This window comes from Ruditapes philippinarum, unplaced genomic scaffold, assembly GCF_026571515.1.
Source record: "Ruditapes philippinarum isolate M1 unplaced genomic scaffold, ASM2657151v2 ctg2107_1_1_1_1, whole genome shotgun sequence".
In the NCBI taxonomy this organism is placed as follows: domain Eukaryota; kingdom Metazoa; phylum Mollusca; class Bivalvia; order Venerida; family Veneridae; genus Ruditapes; species Ruditapes philippinarum.
The window spans coordinates 102,616-126,501 of NW_026853859.1; the positions used below are offsets into that span (position 1 = coordinate 102,616).

Below are 23,886 nucleotides of genomic sequence, written 5' to 3' on the forward strand. Positions count from 1 at the left end.
AATCAATTTAGTTATTAATCATCCAGTCTTTTATTAAATCAACCACTCTTTTAACAGTACAGAGTTTTTTGCATGACTATTCAAAATAAAAAAATCTGCTATTTATATTCGCCTGTGCATCAGCGATGACATCAGCGTAACACACTAGTTAAAGTTTTACTTGCAGCATATCATCTTATCAACTGATGTTTGTTTTTAACTTGGGAGCATCATGTGAGTCACTGTCAGAGGTGCATACATTTGTAACTATAACATTGATTTTTGACAGAATTATAGCCCTTTTTGACTTAGAAAATTCTTAATTAAAGTTTAACTAACATGCAATATCAATTGAAACTAAATATAAGATTTTGGGATCATTATTGAAGGTCACTATCTAAGGCCCTTAACTGTAACAAAGATTTTGACTGAATTATGGCCCTTTTTGACTTAGAAAATTCTTGGTTAAATGTTTTACATGCAATATCAGTCTCCAGAACTTCTGAAGGTATTCACTTGAAACCAAATAAAGTCTTCGGGATCATAATTGGAGGTCAATATGATGGCCCTCTTTGAATTTAGAAAAATTCTTGGCTCTTAATCTGGTTACTGATATAAATCTGTAGCGAATGGGTCATGATGCTTTCAGATTTTTTTTCCACTCTTCTGTACATTCATTTAAAGAAATTAAATTCTCTGTTTTTCTTGATATTCCCCCTCTAAACTACAAAGTATGGAATTAACTTTCTTTGTCTTTCAGTGTGTTAAGCATGGCATCAATGTCTGACTTTGGTGGCTCAACCAACCGACTGTCTCTAGTTGGTGCCGAGGGGATACCGGAAAAACGACGGGCCGTGCTCAACCTGTACCTTCTAAGCAGCGTGTCACCCATGTTAATGCTTATCAGAAGTGCTTGGAGTAACTGTTTGTTGGTAAGTAATTTCTATAAACGTGTAATTCCTACGACAAATTATTTAATTCCTGTAGAATTGGTTTTGTTTGTGCTAGGTTAATTTTTGCTTCTATTCGTTAATCATTTTATTCAAGATTTCATTCTTGAAGTGAAATGTTTTTCAGCCTGAAATTGAGAATATCTTACCAAATTCAACAACACTTTCAATTTTTATTATGATGAAGACACATTTTGAATTACATGTATAAAGAAATATATACATTTTGGACTGTGACAACTTAATTTAAAAGCTTTCCACCATATAGTGTCATTTCAGATAATGTTTGCATATTAAAACTAAGATATACATGTACATACATATATCCTAGTTTTTAATATGCAAACATTATCTAAAATGAAAGCTGCATTGTTTGTTCAAGAACTAACAATATGTGTCATTCAATTATGTGTTGAAACTTGATAGTAGAGTCTACTGAAGATACTGTTATTTGTAACACAGAAGTAATTTTCTAAAGAATTATTTCTTCAATGATACTTCAGTCACAATTATCTGTTCGCTAACCCTTTTCATGTTACTTATCAACAAATTTAATGTATTATGTAATTTTATACTTTTTATATTCCTTAAGAGTTGGTATACAGATCATCATCTTGTTGCAGTAACAGGTCAACTCCAATTAAAATCTTATAGGAGTTAACCTGTTACTGCAATAAGGTGGTTAGATGTTATAATTATGTGATTAAATGATATTTTCTTTTACAGTCATCTACACTAATGTTGAACCCAGAGTGTCTGGAAACACCAAAAGGCAGTATACTGCGTGCATCACAGAGGTAATTTAAAAAATAGTAAAAAAGATTAGTTAGATGTATATTCAGAATAAAATTTATAATTTAAATATAAGTTCTATATAGTCATTGGAGCACCTTTCAGGAAATCCGCCCTCTGAACTGAACCTATCTACTCCAACAGAATTCAAAAACATTTCTTAGGTTCTTGCCCTCAGGTGTGTCTTTTTAATAGACATGTTCATAGATGTGCTCGAGCTGACAGTACGGACATTGATCAGTTACAGAATTATGTCAGCATGAGCGATGGCCAAATGGTTAAGGTGTCTGCCCCTCAACCCAGGGATCATTGGTTTGAGCCCTAATCGGGTCACGACCATGTTTCTTCATATGACACCATTACTTGTTGGTTCCAGGAAGGGGACTCAAAAGTGATAAATATAAGTTGCAAGAACTTGTTTTGCAATCAAGCTTAAATAAATATGTTTATAACTTCATTTGAAATGTTTGTTGAAAACAATTAGCAATATGAAAATATATTGAAAACTAAACCTTTAAATAAAAATGGATTTTTTTTTGTATTGTACTTATAGGGGGAAACAGGAGCAACTGTTCAATGAGTTAAAGAGAGATCTGATGAAGCCTGACAACGAGATGGATGATCTATATTATCTGCTGAATGAGCTAAAACTTGCCACCGAGAAAAACTTCTCACTTAAAAGATTATTCTGGAAGGTAAAAAACATGTTAAAGGGGTTTATAGGAAACTTCTCACTTAAAAGATTATTCTGGAAGGTAAAAAACATGTTAAAGGGGTTTATAGGAAAATTCTCACTTAAAAGATTATTCTGGAAGGTAAAAAACATGTTAAAGGGGTTTATAGGAAACTTCTCACTTAAAAGATTATTCTGGAAGGTAAAAAACATGTTAAAGGGGTTTATAGGAAACTTCTCACTTAAAAGATTATTCTGGAAGGTAAAAAACATGTTAAAGGGGTTTATAGGAAACTTCTCACTTAAAAGATTATTCTGGAAGGTAAAAAACATGTTAAAGGGGTTTATAAAATTATTAGTTGATACCTTTTATTCTTTAAGAGTTATGCTGTTATATGTGTCATTAAACAGTATTATAGGTCTTTGATGTCTTGATAACTCTCGTACACCTTGTATATGTACACATGTACCTAAGATGTGTTTTAGGCTGATTGGATCAAATTAAGGCATCTGTGGCTAAAAATAGGTTTTTGTTAAGGCAGTTTAGGCAACAACTCGCAGCACCCAGCAAAATTACCTATGCTTCTATGCAAAGAATATAAATAACAGTTACTTAAAGAGTAGGTAAGCCTTGAACCTGAGTTTAAGATGTGATTTATATTTTATAAATTCTTAAGCCTTAAAACCTTAAACTTTGACAAATTTTGCCCTGCTTTCACATTGGAACAGTCCTTTTAAAGGTGCATGCCTCCAGATGAGTCAAAATATTTCAAGGAAAAAAAATGAACTAAAATTTTAAGAAGAAGAAAAAAGATTCAAGTAATAATTCATAATAATGTTATTTGTGATTAATGACTGATTTTGCAGTATTAATCACCATATTTCTATTGCATGACTAATGCAATGAGGGCTTTTTTTGCATATTTTGACCTTCTTGGTATTTTCATGGATTGTAAGCACTGTTTGAAGTTTGTAATACCTCAACATATTTTACTTTTAAATTCATTTTCAAAATTATCATAAAAATTAGCAGGAATCATTGGGTCATGCTGCTTTAAAGTTTAAGGGATTTCAATAATGAGCATACAAAAATTGAGATACAAACAATAGAGAGCCTGGTTAGACTGCGCGGATGTATGGTTCGAGCATGTTAAAGGGTAAAATCATGAGACATATAAAATTATGATATTTTCATTTTATAATTTTCAGACTGCTGATCTGTTTCATTTCTGTGTAAAGACATTACAACATTTTTTACCTAAATCTCCAGACAGCAAGGATAGTGAGAAAAGAACGGAAGAATTTGAGTATGTATGATAGGAAATATATAGAGGATATTATAGAGAATATTGTATGCGTGCAGGTTTAATACTGAATTTATTGAACAAGTTTAATTAAATCATATTATGGTGTGCAATATATTATTTTATTTAACAAGTTCAATAAATTCAGTATTGAACCACACAAGCATATTATTATATTTATCACATACCCAAAATTAAGACTGTTTAATGTGCAACAAAATCATTTTTATTTGACACACCTATAGTGTAACGGTAACATTAAGCTTGTCTTTACACTATGTTTGTTTATAAACACAAATGACAAAACATCAAAATATATGCAAGGCCATGCAATACCATTTTTACAGAGTCACAAAAGCGATACAGGTATGTGATGAATATAGTAATTAAAAAAAAAATCAACCCTTGCCACACTAAATATCTTAAATGGCATGTCCATCTTTCAATCTGCACAAAACCATTCATAGATTTTAGGGAAATTTTCAATCTTAAGTACTGACTGAATAGGGAACAGTGCAGACCATGGTCCCATGATAAGATGGCACAGGTGTGGAAGCTGATTTTGATCTGTACTGGTCACATTCTAAACTTTATCCTGCTGAATGTGTGTGATTGAATTTACCCTGCTTTGAATTTGAAACCTGTCAATTTTTTATTGAACGGATTTCAATTATATTATGTACATATTAATACATGTATGACAGTTTAAAAGCTTGCTGTGTTTCAATAAAATCAACCCCCCCAAAAAAATCATTATGATTAGAGGATTAGTGAAAGAAATCAAAATTTAAGTAATAATTTACATGTGCAATAAATGATTGATTTTTCAGTATTTTAAATCATATTTCTACTGCGGTACTATTATGCAGCAAAGGTTATGTTGAGTATTTTGACCTCATTTAGGTAATTTACTTGGGTTGTACTGAGAACAAATCAAAGATCAAGTTTATATAAAGTTGTATTTTATGATTTCAGATTTGTTTCACTGTTGATAGAAATATTAGGTATGATGTTCCATGAGTCAGAGATAATTAAAGAAAGAACAGCCGCTCTGAAGTCGGAAAGGTAATACATGTACTTATATTTTTAGTTACAATGACTTTTGAAAAGTTATATGGCTTTATATATAGAGCTGCTAGGTGAGGGTTATATTGCAAGCAACCATTTATACATGGCTATATAATCTGTCAAGAACCTTTATAATGAATTTATAATACAATAAACTTAATAAGATGATTAGGCTGGGGATGGCATTTAAACAGAGATTTTCCCTTGTCTGTTGTTCTGTAATGTCTGTCCATGCTGCTATGATGGCAAACAATGGAATGTGGAAACATCTCTGTCCTATGAGCATTTTTTTAGTTAATAAGTTATTAACAGATTTTTTTTTCAAATTCGTGGTTTTGCTCTATTTCTGTGATAACTGCTGAAATAATCATGCACAACATTGCTATTGTCAGTTATAAAAAAATAGAAATTTTTTGTAAGGAAGGAAAATTATAATTTTCATACTATCTGTTTAACAGGGGTCGGTCTGTTGTTGGCTTATTGATGGTACTCACTTGTAATCCTGATATGCCAGATAAAACCAAGGGTGTAGATTCCAAGGTAAGTTTGTTCAAATTATTTTTAAATTTTAACAGTTGGAAAAATATGGAGCTATATTGTGTACATAGAATTAATCTCTCCATCAGTATCATACTTTGTTTTTCTCTTATTTTCTTTGTTTCATTTGTCAATACGTACAAATGTATATCATACATTGGTTGGAGATCCTGCATGTTATAATTAAGGTTGTTACCACACTTAAGTAAAATTTTACATATGTATATAATTATGCTTCTTAAACAATTTTCAAACATCGAAGAATATGTAAAATATGTACTGCAAATATTTGTTCACATTGTATGTTATCATTAAAATATATGTATTCATTTCTTATTGAAAAATTTGACGTAGACTTTATAGAGAATAATTTTCTAATAACCTCCCTTTATTAACATGAAATGTAAATTCGGTAATATCTTTAAAAATAATGCTTTTTACGAAGTTGCAATATTGATAAATCTTCATTTGAGCATTATATTTATGATATAAAACCATAAAAGAATTGAGTTACATTAACTTTTTTTATACAAACCCAATTTTTAAGCTATAAAGCTTCATTTCTGAGTAAGCCTAATTTACTAACAGTAAATTAAGATTTAATCTATGAATTGTCAGATCTATGATGGGTCAATTTATTTTGTTTTGACTTTTCAGCAACTGCATTTTTGAGAAATTTTGTTTTACAAGACACAAAACATAGTTAAAGTGACCAGATACATTACATTGTGTCTTCTTTTTTTGCAGAAAATTCTTACCGACTTTACAAAGACAGCTTTGTCCACTGTGTTTGAACTTTTTCTTATGGCTAAACAGGTAGGTTTAAAATTAAATAAATTTTTTGTAAAACATAGCCTTTGTAGCAGACGGTAATTTTGTTTTTCAGTAATGTAACTGCAACACAACATTAAAAATTTACTGATATCATTTCTGATCAACTGTTTCTCTCACAATTTTTGGAATAAATATGTTATAAATGCCCATCGCGTAATAAACTTTTTCAATGTAAGATTTATTATTAAACATAAATTTTATAAAACACAAGGAAAGGAACTGAACAGTATATGTAACACTTGAAACTGTAATCTTTTAGTGTATGAAAGTTTGGTAAATAGTTTTCTGTCAAATATGTCGTGACAAGGTTGATTTTGTTGAGAGTATCTATTAAAAGCTGCTACCACATCTAGAAAATGTTGTGGTTTCAGAGGCAAACAAAACAAATATTTTGTCACCTTAGTGTAATAACTGGTTTAGTCCTATTAAATTTAGAAGGCTGCACTAAGGTCACATTTTGTAAGCTTTGTTCTAAAATCTTGCATTTGAATACAAATTTAGTTTGTGTTTTTAGAACACGACTGACAAATTGTGCTCTGAGGATCTATGTCTGTTACATGATGTTATATGTTATAAAGTTTTATATAATATAAAGTAATGGCAAATGTGAGTACAGTGTAACAATCACAGAACGGCCCTCTTTTGTGTTTTTTTTTACAAAATTGAAATCTTTTCAAATGAAGATTTCATGCTGAGTTAAATCTCTCGCGAAAAACCTCTCAGCAACAACCAAAATAGATGCCTCCTAAAAAGCTTGTACTGTAATAATTATACCCCCGCACAACAAAGTTGTAAGGGGGGTATACTGGAATCAGCTTGTCCGTCCGGCCGTCCGTCCGTCGGTTTTTTCTTGTCCGCCCAATAAGATTCCTTTGACCCTTAGTCTTCATATTTGGCATGGAGGTTAGTCATGATTAGTAGATGACCCCTATTGATTTTGAGGTCACCAGGTCAAAGGTCAAGGTCACAGGGGCCTTGACTTCAAAAAGCTTGTCCACCCAATAACTTAAGATTCCTTTGACCCACAGTCTTCATATTTGGCATGGAGGCTAGTCCTGATAAGTAGATGACACCTATTGACTTTGAGGTCACCAGGTCAAAGGTCAAGGTCACAGGGGCCTTGACTTCACAAAGCTTGTCCGCCCAATAACTTAAGATTTCTTTGACCCACAGTCTTCATATTTGGCATGGAGGTTAGTCATGATTAGTAGATGACCCCTATTGACTTTGAGGTCACCAGGTCAAAGGTCAAGGTCACAGGGGCCTTGACTTCAGAAAGTTTGTCCGCCCTATAACTTAATATGCCTTTGACCCACAGTCTTCATATTTGGCATGGAGGTTAGTCATGATTAGTAGATGACCCCTATTGATTTTGAGGTCACCAGGTCAAAGGTCAAGGTCACAGGGGCCTTGACTTCAAAAAGCTTGTCCGCCCAATAACTTAAGATTACTTTGACCCACAGTCTTCATATTTGGCATGGAGGTTAGTCATGATTAGTAGATGACCCCTATTGACTTTGAGGTCACCAGGTCAAAGGTCAAGGTCACAGGGACTTTGACTTCAAAAAGTTTGTCTGCCCAATAACTTTAGATTCCTTTGACCCACAGTCTTCATTTTTGGCATGGATGTTGATCATGATTAGTAGATGACCCCTTTTGATTTTGAGGTCACTGGATCAAAGGTCAAGGTCATAGGGACTTTGACTTCAAAAAGTTTGTCCACCCATTAACTTAAGATTCCTTTGACCCACAGTCTTCATATTTGGCATGGATGTTGATCATGACTATAAGGTGACCCCTATTGATTTTGAGGTCACTGGGTCAAAGGTCAAGGTCACAGGGACCTTGACAAAAAAAAAGCTTTTCTTCTCAATTGCTAAAGAATGTCCTGTCCGCAATGTATTGATTTTGACATTTTCACATTTGAAGCATGTAGAATACATAACTTAGCAATGCACTGGCTTAGTAACCTCAGATTTGGCAGGGAGGTTGTCCTTGAGCTCTAAATGGCCACTGTTGATTCTGACAAAGTGGTATGCGGGGGTATTCACGCCATGATAGTGGCAGTTCTAGTTTAGACTTTTAATTCCTTACAGGAATCCTACGGATATCTAAAAGATGGGGTGTGACTGTAGTTATTATAAATGTTGTTCACTTTTTTAATCAGAACACAAGACTTTATTTCTTAGAAATATCCTGTGATATTTATTTGATGTCACTTTTTAATTTAAGTGTAAATAAACCATTATTTGTCTGTAAGATTCTGTTAGCATTAGGATTGTTTAAAGCATGAATGTTGGTATCTTTAAACAAGCACTGAATAATGCATTTAGAAAATCCATCAAAAGTTATCACTTTTTCCCAGAGTCAATCACCCCTTACAATGCTTTAATGGACTTCTCCATCTTTCAATCTGGACAAATTCATTCATCAATTTTAGGGAAAATTTCAAAGTATTTAATGACTTAAAAAGCTTACAATGCAGGCCATGATCAGATTGCATGGATGTTGCCATACCTGATATCAAGCTAAATTGTGGTTGATTTATTTCCTTACTTGTTTCAAGCACTTCACATTTTTAAAGGTTGTGTCAACATCTCTAAATTTATATCGTCAACACTGATTTTATGGAACATTAATACACTTTAGGTCCTTCTATGTTCAATAGGATAATAAAAAGGTGGGTCGTAAGAGAATGCTTCATGTTGTATTTGAGTTGCCAACAAAAGGCACCAGTATAGTCACGCCTGATTGCACAGATGTGCAAAGCTGTAACATAGGACATTGAGATTGTCATTTGTGTTTAAAATATTCATATGCTTTAATTTAAGTTTGCATTTTGACATATGCTTAAAGGAATATGTACATTTGTACATCTATTAAACAATTACGTTAATTAATCTTTATTGGTCTGTTACTGTAAATACACTTTGATTTTGCTTGTTTACGTCACTTTCAAGTTTCATGGTTAGTTTCACTTTTATCTGCATGAAAGTGAAAATGCTAGAATGTTGTTCTTTGTATAGTTAGTGTTCATATAAGATAGATGAAATTAAACCATTTAGTGATTTTGTGCAAAATACATCATATGAATTGATTAGACCTGTTTTAAAGTCAGTGCTGTCTATTTTAATTGAATGGATTTTAGCATTATAAAATATTAACATTTAGAAAGCAACACTAAACAGTATAGAGTCTGGTCAAACTGTAATGATGTACAGTACGGGTTGGCTTGAATCTATACTGAAGACATAACCAATTTATTGTGAACACAATATAAGAGCAAGTGTTAAGGACTTAAAATGATAAATTGAATAATCTTATGACAGTTGAAAAAATGTATGCTTAACATACTGTTATAAAAGCTTTACTACATCAGAGATAAGTGGAAAGTTATTTCTATGATCCATGGACAGGAAAATTTGTACAAGATGGGTATAATGCTTTGATTTTAATGGGTAGAAGGGGTTCTAATCAGAATAAAGAGAGCTGTAAGCTGGTTAGAACTTGTACTGGTCACAAAGGCAAGTCATTCAACCCTAATACACTAAATATCTTAAATGTACTTGCCCATACTTTAATATGAACAAAACCTTTCATCATTTTTAGGGTAAATTTTAAGAAATCATCATGTGCAGTCTAAATATCAAACAGTGTAGACAGTGATCAGACATTAACACAAATGTGTGAGCTGATTTTGGTCAGCAATGGTAGCATAGGGTAAATTCAGTCACCACTAGCATACTAAAAGTTAAATATTGCTGTTTGTATTCAAATAATAAAACATCCTTGTTATTTGTGCAGGCAAACTGGAGCTTCATTGAAGGAAATTTTTACAACATAAGTTGGATGGTGTCAACACTGGAAGAGATACAGCATACTGTAAGGTTTTGAAGATTTTGTCAAGTTTTGCTCTCTTCTAGATATATCATCATTCTGAAACTTATGTGTTCTTGATATTAAAATGTATAAAAAGTTGAGATGCCTGTAGTTTAATAACATGTAGTTTCATTACATTATACTGTACATACAAAATCTGCAAATATTACTCGCTATCATCAAAAGTTTCATAAGTATGTATAATTGTTAAAAACAAAGAATTTAAAAGTGTATTCTGGGTGGGTATTCTTCTGCAAGCTAACCTTGATGCTCACTGGTCACCTTATGGCTTTAGGAAAGAATATTGTAAATGATCCATAAAATCCAAGAAAGGGGCCAGCAAAACAAAGTGATTTGTTAATTTAAAAACTATTTTCTCTTTCAATATTGTGTCTTTGTGATGCAAGTGCTAAGCTGTTTAGTTAGGGTATGAAAGCTTAGTACTTATACTAAGATGTAAGCTTGTTTCTGAAATAATGGATGAAGTATTGCATAGCTGTGGGTTTCTTTTATAATGAAAGGTCACAATATGACCTGGTCAGTTTTAAGTTAAGAGAGAGTAAGTGTTACCATTAACCTGTGGAATATATGTAAGGAATTGCCCAGCTCCATGTTGTATAGATATATTTCAAATCATAAATTTGAAAAGTGTAAACTAAATAACTGAGGCATACTAAGGCAAAAATAATTTTTAATTTGTATGAATTATGTTTTACAGGAGAAGTTTGTGGCACGTACGATTGACATGGTTCTCGAAATGATCTCACCAAGTTCCTCGGAGAAACTCTCGCCAACCGAGGCTGTACTATTGTATCAGCAGTTCTTTATCCTAGAAACTTTCCTGCAATACAGTCCAAAAGTCAAAACTTTTATATGTTCGACTTATACTGAAGAGTTCAAGTAAGTATTACTTCTGTCTAAAAAGGTTAAAGATTCCAAAGTTATGGTTTTGTTCATAACATGCAGAAGGCATGGATAGCTTATTCATTGTTTTTAGACAATTTCTACCTGATAGAGGGAAGCTTTACTCCTGAATCATTATGTATGTGTAAAAAGCGGCATGAATGTCCGAGTGGTAAGGGTTGTTGCTTTCAAACTACTTGCCCCTTACACCTGTGTGTTTAACTTTCATTTTGAGGAAGCTATCCAGCGAGCTTTTGGAATAGTGGTTGTTTTTACTAAAAGTGCCTGCTCATGCCTGAAGTAATGCATGTAAGTGCACATGAGGTCATCTGGCAATAAAAGGTGGAATGTCAGAATACAATTTATCATTAAGTAATTGGTGTGAGTTAAAACCCAAACAATAAAATTGTATAGTTTATATATTATGCAAATAACTCATCCAGAAGCAATTTCAAAGTGTATGAAAGTCATTTAATGTACATTATTATAAATCAACATAGGTAACTCTTACACATTTATATCTAGACATAAAGGAATGGTTGTCTCTCTTACATTTTTAAATGAAAGCAATAGTCACCTTTTGATACAGAAAGCAGGTTTACTCTCAAAATGTCTTCTCATTCGAGTTAAAGTAACTATGTTTAACCCTTACCACCTTAAATACCCTAAATGAACTTGTCCATCTTTATATCTGGACAAAGCCATTCATCATTTTTAGGTAAAATATCAAAATAATTACTAACTGAATGGCAAACAGTGCAAACTCTTATCAGTCTGCACTGGTGGCATGGGTAGAACCAGTTGCTGCCAGCAGGCTTAGTGTTAAACTAAAATTGAGCCGCGTCATGATAAAAACCAACATAATGGGTTTGCTACCAGCATGGATCCAGACCAGCCTGCGCATGCGCACAGTCTGATCAGGATCCATGCTGTTTGCTTACAAACCCTATTACAAGTAAAGAAACTGATAGCATGGATCCTGATCAGACTGCGTGGATGCGCAGGCTGGTCTGGATCCATGCTGGTCGCAAACCCATTATGTTGGTTTTGTCATGACGCAGCTCAATTAATAGTTGAAATTCTGAAATCCGTTGTTGCACAGTGTTTTTATTTTCACAGATATTTTGTACAGCCTCCAGTCATCATGAAGAAACTTCCTCAGATGTTCCCAGTATACCATATCCTTATCGCTCAAATAGAGGAAGTTGTGAAAAAAGTTATACCTTCAAAAACCACAGGAAAAGAAAAGTAAACATGAGGGGATCTTCTAGCAAATGTAAAGTTTATTCTACATGGAAATGAGAAATTTCAAATATTCTAAAGGCATGTGTTTTCGTAAAAATCATTGTTATTCTTTCTTGTAAATATGCCTATCCATGACATAAAAGGTTTGTTAGTAAGGATTATTTCTAATTGTGACTGTGCATGACTTACAGATCCTGTATTTGAAAAAAAATTCTGTTGACATTGATAAAATGCATTTCCGGTGAAATTTTCTTAATTTTGTTCACAACACCTTTGAGAATGTTTGAAATTTCTCTTTTCTTTGTGTAAAGTATAACTTGTTGTCACAAAATATAGAGATTTTTGGACTCTGCCTTGTATTGTGGTAATATGCAACAGAAAATAGAGAAGGAAAATGAACAACAATGAGCAGGAGTTCACAAAGATATTTCAGATATCTTTTTAATGTGCTAAAGATGGCATTAGACATTACCATTGGAATTTTTTTTCAAGTCATGACATGAATGTTTTTTTGTACAATTCATGTGCAAATTTATGTTTTTGTATGTTGTATATTTTCATTTCAAACTTTCTTATCAAAATGTGAATGCTATACAAGATTTTTGTATTGTTTATGTCTTATAAAGTAAATTGAAATTCATATAGGTTTAAAAATTTCTGAAACATTTATTTTAATAGAATTATTATCTTTCAATAGATTTGCCTGTATGTTTCGAAACTTTAAAAAATTTACCATTAATATCTGCATTAATTCCATGGGGTGTTTTTGTGATTCTTTATAATGTTGTGTCAGAGGGCACATAAGTGCAAAATATAGATCTTTTTAACAAAGATATAATTCAAAACATTAACATTTTGTAATGCTACTGAGATTATGAGTATCTGCGTGCACATAAATTTTTAATGCATGTTAATTACTTCGAAGAAATGTGTCACAAACTAAAAGTTTTTACTCTGTGATTTGTTGATACTTTTAATTAGCATTATTCCAAAATTGGTTGTCACTGAAAAAATTTGATCTTTCTTAGTACATTATTTAGTAATGTGATAAAAATTGATATGTTTAAAGTGTTAATTTCACCCATGCGGATTTGAACAATTTTAGCCTTTATCATGGCTTATGTATAGGGAAATGATTAAAATTTGTTCTTTTCTGACAAATATGAGTATTTTTTTGAAAAATTGGGATGGGGATAATTGGGAAGATGGGAGGTGGGGGTTTAAGTTCATGTGTCTTAAAAAATTGGCATTGCCATTCAATTGGATTTTATTGTTATATTTAGGTTAGTATCCTAATCTCTAGGTTATGCTATTTTATCTACTTTCATTTACGAACAATTATGAAAGCACAAAAAGAAACATGTTCATTTTCATATTTTTGTCTGTCATTTATATTGTTGCTTAAGTCTCCAATAATTTTCATCATTAGTAATGATGGCAAGAGAACATATGTTACATTAATGATATATTATGTACCTATTTTATTTATCCTCATATTTCACTGTGTACTAGATATATATATTTCATCAATCATACTGACGAATGAAAAAAAAAAAAATTTATTCATAACATTATACCAGGATCATTTTTGATAAGAATATATGTATATATATATATTTTTTGCTTGTTCGTAATGTTATGCAAAGAGCTTAGAGCAATCTTTATTAAAAAAACCTCAAAATCTATGTATTCCGTCCAGAAAATACGTAGTATTTGTTACTTTTTCATTTTCTTCTTCGTCTCATTTCATTTCATTAAATTAGAGATATATTTAATTAGGCATTGATAAAGTCATTGTCACATAAACATTGTCACCTTAGGGTAGTAAGGGGTTAACTCTTTATATGATTTAACAGGAGTTAACCTGTTACTGCACTAAAGTGACGACACATATATTTATATAGAACCTAGTCTCATGAAAAAGCCACTGTGATTATTAATTAGTTGTTAGCATAATAAAATATAAAAAAGAATATTATGTAAGTGTATACACTAGAATCTGCTAATGTAGTGTTTATTTTTATGGTCTCACTGGAAGGAACAAAAAAATGAAACTTTTACTAGGCTGTCCAGGGTGTGCATTGTTCAGGACTGATTATGAGTTTTATATTCTTGACTTAATGATAACATGTTTTAATAAATTTTATATATTAAATATACATAATTGTGTAATTTAACCCTTACGACCCTGAATATCTTAAATGGACTTGTTTTGAATTAATCTGTGCAAAACTATTCATAATTTTTAAGGAAAATTTAAAGATTTGTATTGACTGACTTACTGAACAGTGGAGTCCATTGTCAGTTGTGTTAGCTTTTCTTGGTCAACACTTTTTGCATGGAGTGAAGAAAATCTGTTGTGGACAGCAAGTTCAAGATTAATTTCGTAGAGCTTTCAACTTCTTCATTTATTGTCATTTAAGGTATTTGTTCACATTTTGAGCAAAGTTTTTTCAAAGATTTTGATATGATATTCATGTTAATTCTTAAAGGATAAGCCTAGCTTGTAGAAAAATGTTAAGGATCCTGTATGTTTTGTAATTGATATTGTACCTGAGTGTATACCACTCTTAGAAGAAATAATATATGTATATTATTATGCAAATAAAACAAGTTTCAAACATCAAAGAATATGTAAAATATGTACTGCAAATATTTGTGCACATTATAAGTAATCAATAAATTATATGCATTCATTTCTTATTGGAAAATTTGACTTTGAATTTATAGAAAATAACTTTCTTATTACCTCCCTTTATTTACATGAAATGGTAAATTCGGTAATATCTTTTTAAATAATGCTTATTTGACAATATTGACAAATCTTACTTTGAGCTTCATATGTATGAATTAAAACCATAAAAAATTGTGTTACAGGATCTTAAAAAAATAGAGTACAGACATTAAAAAATAGAGTACAGATATATTTATGATAAATTTAGTATATATACATGTATGTAGGTAAAATACTGAGACATTTGAACTTTCTACACTTCTGTTTTGAAAGCTACAGAAAACAGTAAAGAAATAAATGCACGAATATTGTTTTACACTTTCTGGTACACAGTACCGGAAAGAATTCAGTTTGAGAGAGAAATAGAGAAAAATTGTTTCTAAAATGTGAGCAAGTACCTGTCTCTGAATGCATTTGCTTTTGAAAATGCGAGCCTTTTATGTGATTTATATATATATATGATATATATATGTGCATGTATGCATAGAAAAAATTTATTTATTTAAATTATATAAACCATTTATGTTGCAATAGATCTGAGATTATTCTATAGATTTATAACTTGAACAAGATTTTTTTTTTCTCAAAAATAAAAAAGGATGAAAGTTGATGATTTTTAAATTAATATGTTGATAAGTACTATGTTTATTGTAAGGCTTCATTTTAATTCACTTATTTTGGTGTTAAAATACTGATTTTAAGCTGTTAAAGTATATATGATTCTCATGTCATGCTATTATGGCTGTAAAGCTGCACGCCAAAATATTTCAATAAAATCAAGCATGAAAAAAATGTACTAAATTTTTAGGAAAATAAAAGGATTCAAGCTTCAAGTAATAATTGACATGTTATGTGCGATGAATAGCTGATTTTTCAGTAATTATTTAATATATATTTCTACTGCGTTACTAATGCAGTAAGGGCTATTTTTGCATAATTTGACCTCTTTGGGTAATTAACATAGAATGTTAGTTCCATTGATAATGTGCAAATTGCTTCCTTTTGGTTACTTCACAATTTTATACTTTATGATTAATTTTCATTTTTTTTCCATGAAAATCAGTATGAATCTGGAGGCGTGCTGCTATAATTCAAATATAGTCCAACTGTAACTACGGACATATATATTTAATTAAATGATTTTGTAATAAAATTTAACTCTTTCTGTGCTAAATATTTTAAATTGACTTGTTCAGCTTTAATTATGAACTATTCATGATTTTTATGGTTGAATAGGGAACGGTGGAAACCATGATCCGACGGCATGGACCTGCCAGCTGATCTTGGTCTGCACTGGTCGCATGGTTATAATCTATTGCCACTAGCAGGCTTAGAGTTTATTGCAAGTTAAACACACATCCTAAAAGAAAAAAAAAGAAAAAGGAGAGAAAAGAAAAAATAGAAGTACTAAATAGAAAAATCTCAGTGTGTAGGAATTAAGGTTTAAAAATTTTGAGTTATACATTTGCATAATCCATGTCAAATTTAATCTCATCATTACTTATGTTTTCCCAAAATAGAATATATTTTTGCAACAAAATAAACATTATATTATTTAGACCGTGATATGATTATATTATTATTGACATTGAAATGCTTGTCCCCTCTTTTACAATATAAATTGTCAGTTGTATTATATATGTTCTTTTTAATGAACCAATCTCTTGTTGTTGTTGTTGTTTAATTAATATTAAGTATATTTGTCATGACATTTTGTATGAATATTTAAAGATATGAGCCGCGTCATGACAAAACCAACATAATGGGTTTGCGACCAGCATGGATCCAGAACAGCCTGTGCATCTGCGCAGTCTGATCAGAATCCATGCTGTTTGCTTACCAACCCTTTTACTTGTCGAGAAACTGATAGCGAACAGCATGGATCCTGATCAGACTGGGCGGATGCGCAGGCTGGTCTGGATCCATGCTGGTCGCAAACCCATTATGTTTGTTTTGTCATGACGTGGCTCATATTGTTTTCATTTCTTATGTTTTCTTACCAGGGTTAAGTTGTTATACAACAGATTACTCTAGTTTATTTTCTAGTATGATTAGTGTTTAGAAAGGGTCTGGCATTTCCTCCCTGAATTATGTTATAGTTATGTTTTTTGGGCATATGTTGTATTGTAATGTTAGTCATTTTCAACATATGGATTGTGTTTTTGTAGGGAGTACTATGACTGTGTGTTTAGGTAAGATTTTTCTTTAATAGAGATACTACTGCGAATTCACTTATATTCGTAGGCATGAAATTTCGTGGTTTTATCAAAAAGGGCATTTTCATGGGTTCCTAAATACGTGGATTTTCAATTTCAAAATTCAAAATATGAAATAAATAACCAAATGTAAAGTAATCTTACACTTAATTGCTGCGCATTTACTTACAGCATGTACATATCTTTCTGTATCACACAGCGCTTGTCAGTAAATTAAATCCCTACCTCTGGGCTTTCATATTACACAAAATCAACAGAAAAGCGCCGATTCATGTTTGTAATGTATAGATTACATGGCAAGAAGTATGCTTTGGGATGAAATTTCGTTGGATCTTAAATTCGTGGATTGACCTACCCACGAAAACCACGAGAATTTTGTGCCCCACGAATGATAATGATTTTACAGTATGTGACTCGTCAAATGACATGACACTTTTTTCAGTCTATTCCCAAGGTGGAAGCAAACTTTAACTGTTTCAACTTGGTAAATAATTGGAAATATGGGTAAATGGCTGATAACTATATTGTGAAAGGTAGTGCACTTTGAAGCTGAAATGTGAAAAGTTTGTTTGCACCCCGGATTAAGGTGGAAAAACTCCTCATTTGCATATTTCCAGATGATATCTATTCACTGATGAAATTTTCTTTGTCCCTGATGTGTAATATATGACAAAGCTCTTGTTTATTCAGTTGTCTTGAAAAACAAGTTATGAGTGTTTTTCAGTGAAGATTAATTTGATTCACCAGTCATTTGTTACTGACTTGTGAATTATCCTGATAGGTATTGTAAATAAATTTCTTTGAACCGTCCAGCTTTATTTTAATTTTTACAGTTTTTATTGAACTTTCTATAACTTTATCTCATGTGCATTTTTTACATTATTTATATAGATTTTTTTTACAAAATGCTTTTTGTATATTTACATTTTTATTACAAAAAAATAAAAGCATTACTATAAAAATTATTTATGGAAATGAATTTAGTACTCTTTGTTTCAACCTAGTTTTTGTAAGTTATTTATTTTTATACGCCTGTAACTTTGGCCTAATTATGGTGCTAGTCTGACCATCAGTCTGTCTATCTGTCTTTAAGCCAAATCAGTGTCTGATAAGGAATTAGCCTATGCCAAGGTACATTGCCCATTGCAAGTTGTTGACCTTTATTGATTTTGAGGTCATTCAGCCAAAGGTCAAGGTCACATAGACACTAATGTAATAGCCTCCAGTGAAGGAATTGTTCTGGATGTTTTCTCTTGTAGTCTTTGAATTGAGTATAATTTTGGATTTTAAGACAGCATATACTTTGGGTGTATAATGCGCCAGCACATGGAGCTCTTGTTTTTATAGTGTTAATGACTTTTGTGTAAGCATACCAGGATAAAAATTGTGATTTTCAAGGTTTTATCATTAATTGTTTGTCTCAAATTTGATATTTAAAAGATACAGTGAGCCTTAATGTTTTAGTTGCTGAAAATGATATATGTTTTTTGTTACTGTTTCATTTTAAGCTCAACTATTCAGAAATTATGGAAAGCTATTGTACTCACCCAAGCGTCAGCTTCGTACTTTGGTTAAGTTGTTGCGTGCATTTAATATCTCCAAAAATTCTGCAAGAGAATGAGTTTAAACTTCTCATACATATTTGAGAACATAATATAAGGTCACTATATAAGGGTCTTAATTCTAACATGGATTTTGACAGATTTATAGCCCTTTCGCCACAAAGAAATTTTTACATTATCAAGGCTCTCGTTGATTTATTAATATTATAAATATAATTAAGTCGGCTGTCTTTTGACAGCTCTTGTTTTAGCTTTTCCTTTCAGATGCCTGCAGTTTAGTACATGTACATATTGAGAAAAACAATAAGTATTGATAAAAATTTCTTTATCTTTTTAAAAGAACCCTTTTTGAAACTGATTATAAAACTTGAATTTTGTATTTCCTTTATAAATGTGCAAAAATTATATTTGTTTAATTTTGAACAAACTTCTTTTTGTATCACTTGTATTTATATGGTTATTACATTGACTTTTTAGTCTATTTGAAACTTAGAATTTTGTGTAAATTGTTGATGTTTTTATCAACATATGTTTTAGTTGTTTATGAGAGGGAGAAGGAGAGTTGTAATATTTTGGTTTAGATGCTTACGGTGATCTTCATTTGTACTAATTGGTTAATCAAATCAGTGTCAAAGTCACTACGAAAAGCAATTATTTGCCAATAACAATTCCGATGAATAAAAATTGTAAAATATCTTAAAGAGCGCTAGCATCATTTATGTTTAAAATGTTAGCTATGTCTGAAACTGCCCCTATATGACAGCAAACTTCTTTGACAAAAGCAAGGTGAGCATTTAGTTTTTGTTTGTAGCGAATTGATAAAAAACGTTTAAAAGAAAATTACAACATAACCGTTAAGAATGTACAATGTATATGTGATGTAGGCTTACAGTACAATTATTGTCAACTGTAAAATGAGTTTGGTTAATGAGTTTTCTATAAAGCTTGGGCCAAGAAGTCAATTCACTCAGTTCAATAAAGTGGTGTCCTTGCGGATATTATGTCTGCCTCTGAACCAGGTGGGTTCAAGCCCAAATTAGTCCTGACTACCATGATTCTTTGTACTACGTGTGTACTGGTTAGGCCTAGGAAGCAGACGCGATATGTTTAAATAAGCATCAAGCGTCGCCACAATCCAGATAAAATATATCTTTTTAACAACACTAATTTGTTAAGTTGTCCTGCGGAGCACGTATGTTTAGAACCACACTCTCCGCCATCTCCCCTTTTTTTGGAAAATGTGAAAGTACAATCTGCCTCTCAACCTAGAGATCATGGGTTCGAGCCCTACTCGGATCACGACCATGTTTCTTCATACTACACCAGTACTGGTTGGTTCCAGGAAGCGGACTCGAAAGTGATTAATATAAGTTGTAAGAACTTCTTTCGCAATCGAGCTTAAATAGATATGTTTAAACCAAAGTACAAAATACTTAAAACAACATCAGAGTATTGGTAAAACTCGTTGAATTATTGCCACATTTGATATAATATTAACGAATGTGATACTACTACCCTTTAGTGGGACATTTAGTCCAAATGAAGATCTACCGATGCTTACATTATACTTATACTTAGAAAGATATTTCGATTTCTTAATTTGCATATGCAAAAGAAATAAAGAATTCTTAAAATATTGACTTCATTTTTCTTTATCTAAAATAAAAGAGTTTAAATGATCATTTGTCTCTCACCACTGATTCATATATCATGGGATTAGTGGTCATTAATTCTGGGAGAATTGGGACTTACTGGTTAGTTATCAAGATAAGCCGGCAAGGTCAATGTCGTCAAGATGTAACCAAAATGTGTTAAAGTCAGCGTAAAAACCAGACAGACACACCATGAAACAGCTTTTATTCAGCCTATATTTGTATATGCAAACTCAAACGTATTTGAGTATAGATGACCGTACCCTTGATATACATGTTTACAAAAAGGAAAAGAAAATTAAGATTCATTTAATTCATATCTACAATTTTAAAGGGAATTGACAAAATATAGAAATTATGTACTCGCATAAGTTTCCTTATATAATCTGTAACAGATTAAAGTATCATTCTCATGGACTTATTCAGCCCCTGACAATGTTCAAATCTACTGTTTGTCTAAGTGTTATGAACTTTTTAGCTCGACTATTCGATAAGAATAAGTAGAGCTATTGCAGTCACCCGAGTGTCGGCGTCGGCGTAACCACTTATGTTAAAGTTTTTGTAATAGTTTAAATATTTTCAAAGTCCATAGACATATGGCTTTGAAACTTTGCACACTTGTTCACCATCATGACCCCAACCTGTAGACAGGAGGAGGTAACTCTATCAAGCATTTTGACAGAATTATGCCCCTTTTTCGACTTAGAATTTACGTTAAAGTTTTTGTAATAGTTCAAATATTTTCAAAGTCCATTGACATATGGCTTTGAAACTTTGCACACTTGTTCAACATCATGACCCCAACCTGTAAACAGGAGGAGGTAACTCTATCAAGCATTTTGACAGAATTATGCCCCTTTTTCGACTTAGAATTTACGTTAAAGTTTTTGTAATAGTTCAAATATTTTCAAAGTCCATTGACATATGGCTTTGAAACTTTGCACACTTGTTCACCATCATGACCCCAACTTGGAAACAGGTGGAGGTAACTCTATCAAGCATTTTGACAGAATTATGCCCCTTTTTCGACTTACAATTTACGTTAAAGTTTTTGTAATAGTTCAAATATTTTCAAAGTCCATTGACATATGGCTTTGAAACTTTGCACACTTGTTCACCATCATGACCCCAACCTGTAAACAGGAGGAGGTAACTCTATCAAGCATTTTGACAGTATTATGCCCCTTTTTCGACTTAGAATTTACGTTAAAGTTTTTGTAATAGTTCAAATATTTTCAAAGTCCATTGACATATGGCTTTGAAACTTTGCACACTTGTTCACCATCATGACCCCAACAGGAGGAGGTAACTCTATCAAGCATTTTTTTTACTATCAAGCACAAAGAATAGTCGAGCGTTGCTGTCCTACCGACAGCTCTTGTTGCATCTTGCAGTGGTTTGTTGTTTCTACTCGCAGCTAAAAGTCTGTGGTTGAGGTTTTGTGATTTGTATTGGCCATGTAAGACACATTATGATGTCTCATTTTCAACGAGTACACTGTATGGGTCCTGCGACACAGTTCGCCAACAATTCTGTTTACATCATCTCACAGTTATTTTAATCTTTTCGGAAATGATGGTCCGGCTTTTGTTCTCGCAGAAGGTCGTATGAAGTATTTAAAACAGTTTAAGCAGTTATGTTCTCATTGTCTTTCAGGGGAACTGGAAAACATACTTCATGGTATGAGCTACAAATGTGTTTTTAGGGACTATGCTGTTCGGGTTTTTAATATTATTTTATAGACATGTTAACCATTATGAGATGTATTTTTGTGCACATAAACTGGTTTCTAGGTCAAAGGTCATGGTTACACTTGGAGATAACAGAAATAAGTTTGTCTTCTATTAATATTTTGCGCAAATAATCACAATCGTGAGGCGATGTTTCTAGCGCAAACTTAGTTTCCTGGTCAAGGTTAATATCACACATAGATGTCAAAGATAGATAAAATATGAAAATGTAAGTGTGGACCGTTTAGTCAATATGAATTTACGGACTCTTGCACAATTTTTAACGATCATTAAACTGAGAGCTAAACTGGTAACCCAGGTTCATATATGTGTGCAATGTCAAGGTCTTAAGAAATAATGAAAAGTCCAGAATTTGTCCAGACTGTGTCTTTGACATATATTGAGGATTTCAGTATTAAGTTGATCCAAATGTTAACCACCATTTGACGAGGAGCCAGAAGTCAGGGTCACTAATCAAAGGAAACTACTCCACGGTATATCTATGTCATATTCTTAATTGAGGACCCTATATAACTTTGACGAATGGCGTATTTTGTGTTAATGGCAACGCTATTTTAAGTTATTCTATAATTTCTGAAATTTGTAAGTGTTAATTCGTAGCAATTGTTTGATTTCTAGCTCACCTGACCATGAAGTGGTCAAGGTGAGGAAAAATGATGAGTCTATGTCCGGCGTCTGTCGTCGTGTGCTGTTCCTCGTCAACATTTGGGTTTTTAACACTCTAGCAGTCACAGTTTTGATTGGATCATGATCAAACTTTGTCAGAATATTTTTCGCAATGAAATACATGTCAAGTTTGAATATGAGTCATATCCGGTCAAAAACTAGGTCACTAGAGCAAAAAATAGAAATACACTTTATTGGCTGAAGTTTTGATCCAAATATTGTGGAAATTGATCCGCAAGATTGTTTTGATGATTTCTAGATCAAGGTGGAATACGAGTCATCTCCGGTCAACAACTAGGTCACAGGACCTAAAAATAGAAGAAAAAAACTTGTTAACACTATAGTGGCCGCAGTTTTGATCCAAATATTTTGGAGATTGGTCGGTGACTTCGAGGTCAAGTTCGAATAAGGGTCGTCTCGGTAAAAAACCAGGTCACAGGAGCTAAAAATAGAAAAATCTTGTTGACACTCTAATGTCTACTGTTGTTCCCCAAAATCGTGGAAATGAGTCGGCAAGTTTGTTTTGATTATTTCTAGGTCAAGTTCGAATATGGGTTACCCGGGGCCAAAAACTAGGTCACACTGCCAAAATATGGAAAAAACATTGTTAACACTCTAGAGGTAATATTTTTTACTCTATTGTCATCAAACTTGGTCAGGATGCTTGTCTAAGTAATTGCTCGTATGAGTTCGATGGGTCAGGTGCGCGATCTAGGGTCATCTAGGTCCTCTTGTCTTATTATTGTTCTAAATTAATTAAAGTTACACTCCCTTATTCTCATCAACTGATTCCGTTAAATATTCCCAGGCACGGACTCCTAATTTATTGACAACACGACACAATTTTCTTAGTGGAAAAGTCATTTTTAGTTGGCCTTATAGGCGAATGAAGCCCCCGTACCATAAACCAATCGTCCGAGCAATACACGTTCATAAAATATTTACAATATTCTAAAACATTTAACTTTTCAACAGTCTTTTATATTAATTTGTCCAAACTTAGAAAACTTTCTAAACGCCTCTGATATCTTGGAGATTACAGATCATGAATATTTAAAGAGTCGTTTATTAATACGACTTGTGCTTAGGAACTGAAAATAGCAAATGGTAACCAAATAATTCTTAAAAAAAAACTTCGTTT

At 32.2% G+C, this 23,886-nt stretch overlaps 1 protein-coding gene across 1 annotated transcript in view; it reads left to right on the forward strand.

Annotated features, from left to right (window-relative positions):
- The window catches only part of LOC132738191 (uncharacterized protein C12orf56-like), a 34,719-nt gene extending 15,384 nt beyond the window's left edge, over positions 1-19,335 (forward strand). Inside the window, exons 3-12 of the mRNA XM_060725657.1 lie at positions 740-911; positions 1,656-1,726; positions 2,275-2,416; positions 3,604-3,701; positions 4,674-4,763; positions 5,225-5,306; positions 6,051-6,119; positions 9,942-10,019; positions 10,735-10,916; positions 12,039-19,335. Coding sequence (XP_060581640.1) covers positions 740-911; positions 1,656-1,726; positions 2,275-2,416; positions 3,604-3,701; positions 4,674-4,763; positions 5,225-5,306; positions 6,051-6,119; positions 9,942-10,019; positions 10,735-10,916; positions 12,039-12,171 — 1,117 coding nt within the window. The 3' untranslated portion in view covers positions 12,172-19,335. The remainder of the gene's footprint in view (positions 1-739; positions 912-1,655; positions 1,727-2,274; positions 2,417-3,603; positions 3,702-4,673; positions 4,764-5,224; positions 5,307-6,050; positions 6,120-9,941; positions 10,020-10,734; positions 10,917-12,038) is intronic.
- Positions 19,336-23,886: the final 4,551 nt, after the last annotated feature.